Source organism: Sceloporus occidentalis, unplaced genomic scaffold, assembly GCF_023333645.1.
Source record: "Sceloporus occidentalis isolate IW3139 unplaced genomic scaffold, rSceOcc1.0.p SCAF_66, whole genome shotgun sequence".
Taxonomy (NCBI): Eukaryota; Metazoa; Chordata; class Lepidosauria; order Squamata; family Phrynosomatidae; genus Sceloporus; species Sceloporus occidentalis.
In genome coordinates this window covers 4723825-4734413 of record NW_028317046.1, presented here as the reverse complement: position 1 = coordinate 4734413, position 10589 = coordinate 4723825, and the positions used below count along the sequence as shown (strand labels likewise).

The window sequence follows — 10589 nt, the reverse complement described above, 5'->3', positions numbered from 1 at the left end:
AACCCTACAGCTGCCAGGTCGATTCCCTGCTGTGGAAAGGGTTAACCCCTCGCCTTGGTAACCATCAGCCCTCTGTGGGATATTCGCTTTCACTGAATGTCAGCTCTTTGACGCAGTGATGGCCGATGCCCTCATTTTGACGTTGGCTCTGTCGCTTACCATACATTGGAGACGGCGGTTTGCTGGTTGCTATAGAAACCGGCTGCCGGCTGGAGGCTTTAAAGCCATGGCCGGTCTCCATGACACAGGCCCAGCCTGGCCTTAAAGCTCCCAGACTTCGACCACCTCGACTGCGTTTAATCACATCCATCTCTTCAGCCCGTCTCGGTGGAAGCCCTTTACTCTCCCACAGCCGTGGCTTAATTGCCTGCTCTGCGGGTATTTACCCGACACGGTGATTGAGCGAAGCGGCTTTTGTTCCATCGCCAAGCGTGACAATCGGTATAAAAGGCCCTGTGTTTAGCCGGGCGAGGTCAAGGATCGGAGGGCACCTTGTACACACGATGTACAATGAGCAGGAAAAGACCACTTGCTATTGAGTCGAGATAATCCACAGCCGCTTATTAGAAGCCTCCTGAGATGTTGTGGGGGTTCCCACAGCCTGGGACGGGTGTGAAGGATTCGGCCCTTCAGTTAATGGACAGCGGAGAAGAAAAGCTCTCTTTGATGTCATTGTTTGAAGATTGAAGGCAGAGACGTTTATGAAGAGCCCTCCCGGAGAATGAAGTCGCACTCACTCCGAAGACGTTCTCATGGACCTCAGCAGAACATCAAACCAAAAATGCCCAGATTCATTTCTAGATACATTATAGATACATTATTATCTAGATGGAATATTATAGAACATTAAGCCAAATCTAGATACATTGTTCTCTGGATGGAATATTACTGGAAGACCAGCAGACTCATCTTCCATTTGTAGAACTCATTTCTAGAACTGAATTTCTTAGTAATCGGCCCTACTTTTTCCCCATCAGATTATGGAAACACAAAAGCGGGACCCCTTTATATTTAAATTAAAAAGTAGTTTAAAAATCCTTTACAATTAAATGAAAATCTATTCAAAAATTAAAGATCTGAAAATGAGCTCTGAACAAAACGTTCTTAAGGATTCTTCCAGTCCTGGAACATTTAAGGTGCCAAGAGGTCCGGGATGAGCTAGAAGTGTCCCTTAAATGACCCGGTACCACCAAAAAATGATTCAATCCAGATCACAAAGTCTTCATCATTTTTCTGGGAGTGAGAACCTCTACTTCAAGATGGTATAACGCCGGACCTTAAGTGAAGATATAATTACCCGGCAGCCCGGGGCAACGATCTAACATCATAATAGCGTGCGATTTACAGATAGCGGATCGCTATACGTTACGTGCTTCTAGTCTGCGGATTTATTGCGTAATTATTGGAGTCTTTGCATTCTTTCTGAGCTGGAAATAAACATTTGGAATCTTCTGCTTTAATAAGTCGAAGTTATTCATATTTTTCTATTGTTTACCTGTAGAACCTGCCGTTGTATATTTTTATTTTACAGTCTTAGGGCTATAATTAAGCTTCGTGCGTAGAAGAACCTGCTTCCCATCATATAAAACAGTCACTGAATCGTTACACGGAACATATTTTCCCAACGCGCTCGCGGAGAGATGCAAATACTTGGAGGGTCTTTGACGTCTGTTTGCGCGAATGGCGGTTTGGGGATGACCCGGGTCGCGGTCCATGAGCCAGGCTCGAGCGTTCAGCGTCCCGGACACCATCGTTAACGATCTCGGGCCTGAATATTAGCAAATCTTCGCAACAACGTTCCAACGTCTCGTGCAGATGATCGTGGCAGCGAGGGGCGAACCCGCTCCATATTAATGTTCTACAGGCAGGTGTCCAGATACCTTTGGCCATGAAGGTGGACATGCTGATGACGCTTCTTTTTCTAAGATGTTTTTCTAAGTTTGAAAATAATAATTTATCAGCAATTGCGGCTGTGAGATAAAACGCGACCTTCCTGCATTTTGAAATTATTTTTATAGTGAAAGGTGGAAGAGAGCGGAAATAATTGGCCGCTAATTACATTTTACACATCAGAGAGATAAAACCGAATAAACGACATTACAAAGAGACGCAGACATCCACATTTTATTTCACAAACAAAATAAATTACTACATCTGCCCAAGAGCTCACAATCTATTTTTCTATCACTGAAATAAGAGGGAGCGCAAGAGCTGCCGGAGACGACGTGACGCAGGGGTTAGTGGGTTCTGCCTGTGCCGTCAGTGTACTTACCCGACGTGCCACGCAGCTCAGTGGAAGGTGTATACCTGCGCAATATAACACTATACAGGATAAATTAACCACTCAGGCGCTGGGAAGAAGCAGGAAAACCCTGTCAGCCGGACAAATAAATAAGAAGGGATTCAGTATCTGACATCTTTATATATTTAACCCTTTGAAAGCCATGCAGGGCTCCTAAAATACAGTAATGACCTTTATAATGTAGTAACCGTCACCCTGGCTGGGTTCCTTTCATTGTTTCTGCGTCACAGAGACCCAAGCGGTGACCCGTTACCTCTCAGCTCACCCCCCTTTGGAGTTCCATTCGGCCTCGAGTTCAACTCTACACCCTCCCGGTTAACAGCCACCTCGCTTCAAAACCGAAACCAGCACCGGCCGCGACAAAGCCGTTAAAATGACTGTTTACTGAAGCCCGACGGATCGTTATAGGGGGGACGCACCAGTGAACACGGTGCCCAGAAACATACAGAACCCCCCCGGCAAAAGCGCCAGACGCCACAATCTATGAACAGATGCAAACCTGGAACACATTTACTCCCCGCCGCGCTCCGGGACCCGTGTAACAAGTTGTGCAACAACATCAAATGGTTTCCAGAACATGCTTGGAATAAAAAAAAAACCCAATCTATATGTATTATTCTATTAAAACGGTTTATAAATAAAACATTAATCACGATATTTAAAAATCTTAAGTATTCTGCTTTACAAATACGCGGTTTAAAAGCTTTCCTCCGGTGATTGAAAGCGCTGCCTCCGTTAAAACATCTAAAAACCCCAATGAAGGAACAGATACTGGTGACAGAACGGGGCGCCCGGGCTTGAGGGCCACAAACAAGTAGTTTAATGCATTTTTAATTGAGACCCTTGCGGCCCTTGAGTCGTGCATCCTCGATCTACTAAATGGCTCAGGAGCGAGGTGAAGACCCGCTAAGGAACTTTTTATCTGTTTGCGCTACAGAAATATTTGTATTTTAACCTTTTTTCTGTTCTGTGCCGCCCGACATCACTAAAATCTTACGGTTTTCCACAAAAAATATTTGCTTTACTATTGTTTTAGCTTGGGTTAAAAACACAGGGGGCTGTCACTAAAATACTTAAAGCCGTTACTGCATTTCGTCAACAGCTTAACTCACATTAAAAATAAAATAAGAACAGGTAGGAGCGGCGACCGTCGAGCAGCGTTCCCCATCGGAGCGTTCCGGGAGAAACGGGGGGCGCGGGAACTGAGGAACATGTGTTTTATTTGAATGTTGTGTCTTACAAAATGATGTCATGTTTAACCCCATGAAAGCTGACTAGCTCTTCTAGAAGCTGACATATAAAGTGTAATGAACGCTGAGCCTTTGCCCTGCACATGGGGCCGGGGGGCTTTTGTGTATGGGGTGCGGTGTTAGAATGGGTGCTTTGTGCAGATACATTGTGGCCGGATTTGTGACGTTGTGCTATTTGCAGATTGTTGTTGTGTTTGTGAGATAGTTTGTGTGTGGAATACATCGGTGTTTATACATCGCAGGTCGGAAATAATCATGTGCAAAACTTAAATACATTGGAAGGAACGTGCCGTCGTATACATGAATGTGCCGATTTCTTGCTTTGTGGACACCGGCATCGGCGTGATAACACAGGTCCCAATCAGACACAGAAGGGGGAGACGCTGCCGGTATATTAGGAGATGCCCCGTTAATACAAGAACGCGCAGGGTCGCTGCCAGGGGAGGACATCCGAAAGATGAAAACCTTAAAAGGCGCTGCAGATCGCGAGTAAAGCCGCCGGGAACGGCTGCTGGACACGTCTCCCAACAGCCACGCGGGGGTTAATGCCGGTTATCAAAACCAGCAACACATGGGGTTAATACTTGCATGAAGGATATGGGGTGCATTTCCAGCCACATATTATATTCCTTCAGTACTCTGGTACTTCCAGCCCCCGCATCAACTGCCCTTCTGCCCCAGCTCTCTCCTTCGGGGATCCGACGTAAGGAGGATATTCCCCTCCGGCGAGGAATCCGAAGTCACACCTTCCAGGAGAATGTCCCAGATGCAATAAATCAAATGCCTGACGAAAGGAGAGTTTTTAGGAGTCAGATTTTTACTTGAAAAGATAAATCTGCCCCCAAAACCATTCGCATAAAGGATAATTCTGCTGGTAGCTTCTCCATACCTGTTAATCTGGGGGTGCTGGAGCGAGTCGAGCACCGAGTGCCAGGCCTGCTGATATTTCTGCCTCCCCAGGAGTCCTGGCACCAGATCTACGAGAGAGAGAGAGACGGACCCTGTGAGGTCTGTCCATAGGGGTCCCCGGCGGCTCCAGAAAAGTGACGGCGCTCACCTGGTAAAATACCCATAAGGCTTTGCAGGGCCTGGTTGCGAGCCGCATCCTTTTGTTCCTGAGTCCTTGCGGGCCGGGGATGGCTGCGAAGGGCACCTCCAGGCCAGATGGCTTGTTGCAGCAAACGCAGGTACAGAGCCCATCGCTGCATGCAGGTGATGTTTGAGACCTCGACCTCCAACCACCTGCAGGAGAGGAGCCGTCAAACGCACAAAGCTGGGTTATAGCTGTGTGTGGTCAGTAACGTCATGATACATGTATAAAGCAGGGGATACAATATATAAAGGATACAGTGCCTTGGACATGCGCAGCGACAGCACGAAATGGAAAATCGAAACATAACTCAACGGTCTCTCGCGAGCTGCTAGCACCATCTTGTGGCCACACACAGAGGTGCAGATGGTTCAATGTGTTTCTGCGCATGCCCCCCATCACAGAGCACATGAGGTCTGCTCACCGCTGGATGAGGCTCCCGCACAGAAGATGGGTGAGTTTCTGCATATTATCCGTACAAAGCCAACTCCACTGCTCCCTCATAACCATCCACAGCACCTCGAGAGCCACCGAAGCCAGCCCGCCGTCCAGCCCTATCACACAGAGGGGACGCTGTTAAAGGGAACGCCATTTACCTGCTCCAGCCCTTCTCTATTAACAGAGATTCAATCACCCGAGCCAATGTAATGTTTTGGCAGCAGATTATGGCATCACTAAGGAGCACCTTCCTTCTACCTGCTTTTGGAGGCTGCTGGGGAACGGTCTCTGCCTTCTCAGGTGGCCCGGTGGTAGGCGCTCTGTCACAGGGGGTCTCTCTCAGCAGCAGATCCTGTTTCTGGATAAAGGATTCCATCGCTCTCACTGACATGGCACCCGAGACCTGCAAGCCAGCACTTGGTTAGCAACGCACCCAGCAGTGCCACCAACTCCATGAATGACGGACAGCAGCTGCCATATAACGGTATAAAAACAGTCCATGTATGAATATTATTGAACCTCCTGGTTCTAGACCCAGATCATTTGGAAGAAGCACCAGAGAGATTGCATTCTGTGGCTACATAAATCCTGATATTACAGGACATGTTGCACTGCGCTGAAAGTGTTAAAGAGATTACCAGCTCCCTGTGGCGCGATATCAACAACCTCATCTACCCACATGGGTTCTTACCGCGCTGCTCTCACGGAAGGAATAGACAATTCTCTCCTGCGTGTCGGACGAGTTCAGAACTGGGGCAATTTTACTGGAGGGGAAACGAAGACGTGATCTGGGAAGGACAGAAAGAGGAATAATCCAACTGGTACAGAATACGGCAGAACACATATATAATATGGCTATGGATCATTGGGACATTAACTGTAATGCACTTTAACCCAACAGAGTGAAAAGGAACCACGCCGGTCACAGAATTACCACCTGGACCCGAAGGCTCTGTGTGTAAATTATGTTATCTTTTTAAACACTTATCCAAAAATCAAGAGAGTTAAGCAGGAAGGCGGCAGATCCAAGAGACTCACTTTGGGTTTTTTTTGTTGTCATTCTGAGGTTTGCCGTCAACTTCATTCTCACTCAACTCATCGGTGGGGCTCTGGGGCTCAGAACGAGGGAACGCGGTCTTCAGGGTGTCCACGATGGCATTTACTACGATCTAGGTTACGACAAAGGTCACGAATACAAAGAAACGCTCAGCTCAGCAATAACCAAAATTTTAACTCAGCCTAAACTCAGTACAAATCGTCTATAAGCAAAAGTATCTACTCTAGGAACGCCTAACACACCACTTACCTTTAAATCATCTGCATGCTGTTGGCCACAGTGCAAATAATAAGTACGGGGGCTATTTGTAGTTATAGGAGACATGTATATCCTATAACGTAAAGATAATAAGACACAGGACTGAGCCGAAGGTACCTTGTCGATTCGTGAGACCAGGAAGGGCTTCTTAACAAAAGCAATTCGGGCGTCTGTGTTCAGAGCTAGGAACTCCTGCACTTCCTCGCTGCTCGCGATCTCGGGGACTGCGCACAGTTGCTACAAAAACAGGCAAACAACACACGACGTTTACTTTCCAAGGCACGGTTCGGTTAATAGCGCCGCCAGGCTCCATGAGCCTATTCCCCCCGCTACAGCGTTCGGTGGGGTGTTTAGGTGTACTTAGCTCCTGATCCCGGACTGGACACCCCTAGCCTCCTCCATAACAAATATAACAATGGGTTTCTTTAGCAATACTTCCCCTTTAAGGCCACGCAGCGAGTGTATAAAAGGTGCTCGGCAGAATCGTTCCCTCTTTCTTACTCTTAAAAATGACTCCAACAGGCTTTTCCGCGCCTCAACCTTCTCGCTATCCATGTTTCCAAACGGCAAATCCGGAAGAAATTTCTTAGGGCCTTTAATATCTGAAACAAAGGAAAGTTTCACCGAACTGGGAAAAATTTATAGAGAAAAGAGAGAAAAAAAATAAAATTCAATAAAATAAAATGGTAGATGTCGGAAGGAACTTTTTAACGAGCCACCGCTGACCAATTGATGTTTTTAGGTTTTGCCAAGCCTGTTTGAAATAAACATAGAAACACACACAGCCTCTTACGCTTGACAAACTTGCGCAGGTCAGGTCTCTCTTCCAGACGTGTCTGCAGGTTGAGGAACTCGCGGTAACGCCGGTTCACCGTGTGGTAGGCCATGGGCTGCAGACTTCCCAGGGACTGGCTGTCCAAAGCTGTATCGTACTGACGCGGAGGGTGCGAGAGGAGACAAGCGGGTCACTCAACTTATAAACCAGCGATGACAGAAAACCCCAAGACCCGTCTGGCCGCAGCTCCTAGACCGTTGCACGAGATACTAGGGGCCAAATGTAACGTTACACTGATCACCGCGGGCGCAGCTCTGTCTGGCTTCTAAAAAAACATCGAGCCAGCTCTCCGATTAGCCTGGCTGGCTTCTGAACTCTACACCAATTTAGAGCAGGACAAATGGGAAGACTAGACGTGGCCAAATGGGTCTGTATAATGTACATTGACTGGCCCTGTATAATCTATAGTGAACTGGGTGAAGGCTCTTGGAAGTCTCCTCACCCTCTGAATTATGCATTACACCGGGCCAGCTCAGGCCTTCTTGCTGGAGATGGTCATAGTAAATAGTGAAGTGAGAGGGTTAATACAACTCTTCTGACAACTCTCCGTTTAGTGGATATACCCCATTGTGTTGAAAAGAAGCCTGCCATACTTTGTTTTCTACATATCTTAAACGTTTATTAACGTGCTCACTCGATACTCACACATCGGTGTTTAACGCACCATTCCGTGCAGTTACCTTGATCGTGTACAATGTATACGGATGGGAGCCGGTGCCGCTGTGTTCTCGAGCAGTGATGGTTCCGGTGATGCGGAGGTTTTGGATTAATACCGGACCGTCTGGGCTGCTAAGAGGCACAAAGCTAAACGGATGCAGAGGAGCCGTCGGTGAAGAAGCGACGAGGGGAGAAACCTCCAGTGGGCTCAGACCTTCTTTGTCGTTCTGTGGGGTATTTTTACATTCGGGGGCAAGTCCTGCAGGTTCAAGGAGAATTTCTGGCCGGCTCGGCACGCCGCCGGGCAGCAGCAGCAAACCTCCGTCTTCTATTAAGGCTCCACTTTCCTCGTGTGGAACGCAGGGACTCTCCGCCGGGGGGGTGATCGAGTCCATGCAGTAGTCAGAGAGGAGGTCGTCAGACGAGTTCATCAAAGGAGGGTCCGTTTCCCTCCCCAAATCAGAAAGAGGGGATTCCAGCTCCGATTCATCACAGAGAAAGAAAGGGCTTGAAGAATTTGGAGGCTGCAGGTAGTGTACAGAGAAAGCATCGGACTTACTTTTACATGAGGCTAACTCCTCCGTACCACCCAAAGGGTCTTTCGGTCCCCCCTCACTTTCCTGATCCATGTCTATACTATCGATTACTTCGTAGGAGATGTTGTCCGGCAGCGACGAGGGCAAGACGAGCTGCGGGGTTACTTCCTGATTCAGAGGAAGAGACTTTGGAACCATCAACTGTACTGGGATCTCTTGAGTCTCCTCATCCACCTTTAAGGGTCCTTTAGAGAAAACGTTGGTCAGGACCACGTTAATCCAGTCCGGTTCTGACATTTTGCCCACCAGAGGTAACACAACGTTACACGCGATTAATTCCACAACTAAGTGTCGCCCGGTGCGACTCTCCAAGTGAAGCCTTGGGACGAGCTCCCGTAGCAAGAGATCCACCACGTATCTAGCATGGTCAACCTCGCCTCTGAAATCAGAAAGCGCTCGGTGAGTCGGGCTTAGTTCTTGGTACGCTTCCCATAACCTCGATTCCCTCTCCGCCTGGGACGGGATTCCTTCGACTCGTGCTTTGGCCCACTTATAGCCCTGCAGATGGCAGCCTCCAAGAATCAGTAACTTCCGGGTCAGCTCTTCCCGATTGGTGCCACTCAACCTTCTTTTCAGCTCCATAGATAGATACCACATCGCCGTTCTCACCTCGTCCTCAAAGGCCGTCTCGTGGCTAAGTTTCCGGTACCAGGATGATACAAAGTCTCGGACGATCTTCTGGATGGTGACCGCGATCTCTTTGTCCAACTGGCCCTCTGCGTCTGGAGACTGGCTGCTTTCGTCTAAGGAAATAAACCTTTCGAGGTGTATTTGGGTCCGACAGTCGAGTATGAGTTGCGGCCCAAGCCACGCTCCGATGGCAGCCATGATGGCGGAGAAGAGGAGGAGAAGCCACGCGCTGACGAGGAGGTGAACCAATGCCAACCACACGAGAAGGACCCCGGAGATCAGAAGTATCCATTTTCTGTTCAGGCTTTTAGGAGAATAACCTCCACATTTCATATTCTCCATGTTTGTATCTGGAAGGAGATGGATGTTAAACGTTTTAATGCAGAACATACTTATTTCAGAAGCAAAACAAAGGTAATAAAACCAACCAGGTATGTTGAAATCTTAAAAGTTTTTTTATGGTGCCCCACGTCCCGGTTTGAGTTACTCCCGACGTCATCACACAGGCATCTCGGTCATTCTCTCTAATCAGCAGCACTAGAGCTCGAGAGCCTGCGCGGCCGTCCCGAGAGGGTTGAGAAATACCCACTTTCCCAAGTTTTTAGCACTTGTGGTGAATGATGGAGGACTTGTCACCCAGACGGTTTTACTTTAATATCCCTCACATTCCTTCTTCCCCAGTATGGGGCGGTCATACCCCTTAACCCCCTGGTGTCCATGGCAGTCATACCCCTTAACCCCCTGGTGTCCATGGCGGTCATACCCCTTAACCCCCTGGTGTCCATGGCGGTCATACCCCTTAACTCACTGGTGTCCGGAGCTGTCATGTCCCTTAACCCCCTGGTGTCTGGAGCTGTCATACCCCTTAACCCCCTGGTGTCTGGAGCTGTCATCCCCCTTAACCCCCTGGTGTCTGGAGCTGTCATCCCCCTTAACCCCCTGGTGTCTGGAGCTGTCATACCCCCTTAACCCCCTGGTGTCTGGGGGCTGTCACATACTTACCCATAGACTGTTGCTGTCACATCACCGTCAGTCTCGGTCCGTTTCCTCCAGGGATGAGAGCAGAGCACCGGCTGTCACATGCTGCGCACATCTGGGTGTCAGGGGGCCGGTAATGCTCCTGTGAGTGTCACCGCTCACCTTCCGTCATAAAACTCAGGATAATCGCATTATTTCAGGTAGGATGCTACAGAGCGCAGTGCACGACGGGACCGCAACCATATTGTGATTGGCTCTTCCTCCTCCGATTTAGCTGCCAAGCGGCTCCGGGAGAGAGGATTTGTGTAACCTCAGGCGCACACTGCCACCTGCTGGCCGGATGACAGAAAGCGCGCACACTGCCACCTGCTGGCCGGATGACAGAAAGCGCGCACACTGACACCTGCTGGCCGGATGACAGAAAGCGCGCACACTGCCACCTGCTGGCCGGATGACAGAAAACGCGCACACTGCCACCTGCTGGCCGGATGACAGAAG

General features: G+C 48.8%; 1 protein-coding gene across 1 annotated transcript; it reads right to left on the bottom strand.

Moving 5' to 3' along the window:
* Nucleotides 1-4212: 4212 nt before the first annotated feature.
* Nucleotides 4213-9455, bottom strand: LOC149286928 (sorting nexin-19-like). The gene is made up of 11 exons (XM_089493707.1): nt 7911-9455; nt 7189-7327; nt 6897-6997; nt 6513-6632; nt 6119-6249; nt 5772-5868; nt 5339-5483; nt 5067-5196; nt 4610-4794; nt 4442-4529; nt 4213-4336 (listed from the first exon to the last, which is right to left on the bottom strand). Exons 1-11 carry the CDS (start codon nt 9453-9455, stop codon nt 4213-4215), a joined length of 2805 nt encoding a protein of 934 aa, XP_089349833.1.
* Nucleotides 9456-10589: the final 1134 nt, after the last annotated feature.

What these genes read in the sequence shown, in the direction of transcription:
- LOC149286928 (XM_089493707.1), bottom strand. Translation starts at nt 9,455, where the DNA reads ATGGAGAATATGAAATGTGGAGGTTATTCTCCTAAAAGCCTGAACAGA. An exon ending in CCTGCGCAAGTTTGTCAAGC is followed by an intron (nt 6,998 to 7,188) that starts GTAAGAGGCTGT and finishes CCTTTGTTTCAG; the next exon opens with ATATTAAAGGCCCTAAGAAA. An exon ending in TGCGGGAGCCTCATCCAGCG is followed by an intron (nt 4,795 to 5,066) that starts GTGAGCAGACCT and finishes CCTCTCCTGCAG; the next exon opens with GTGGTTGGAGGTCGAGGTCT.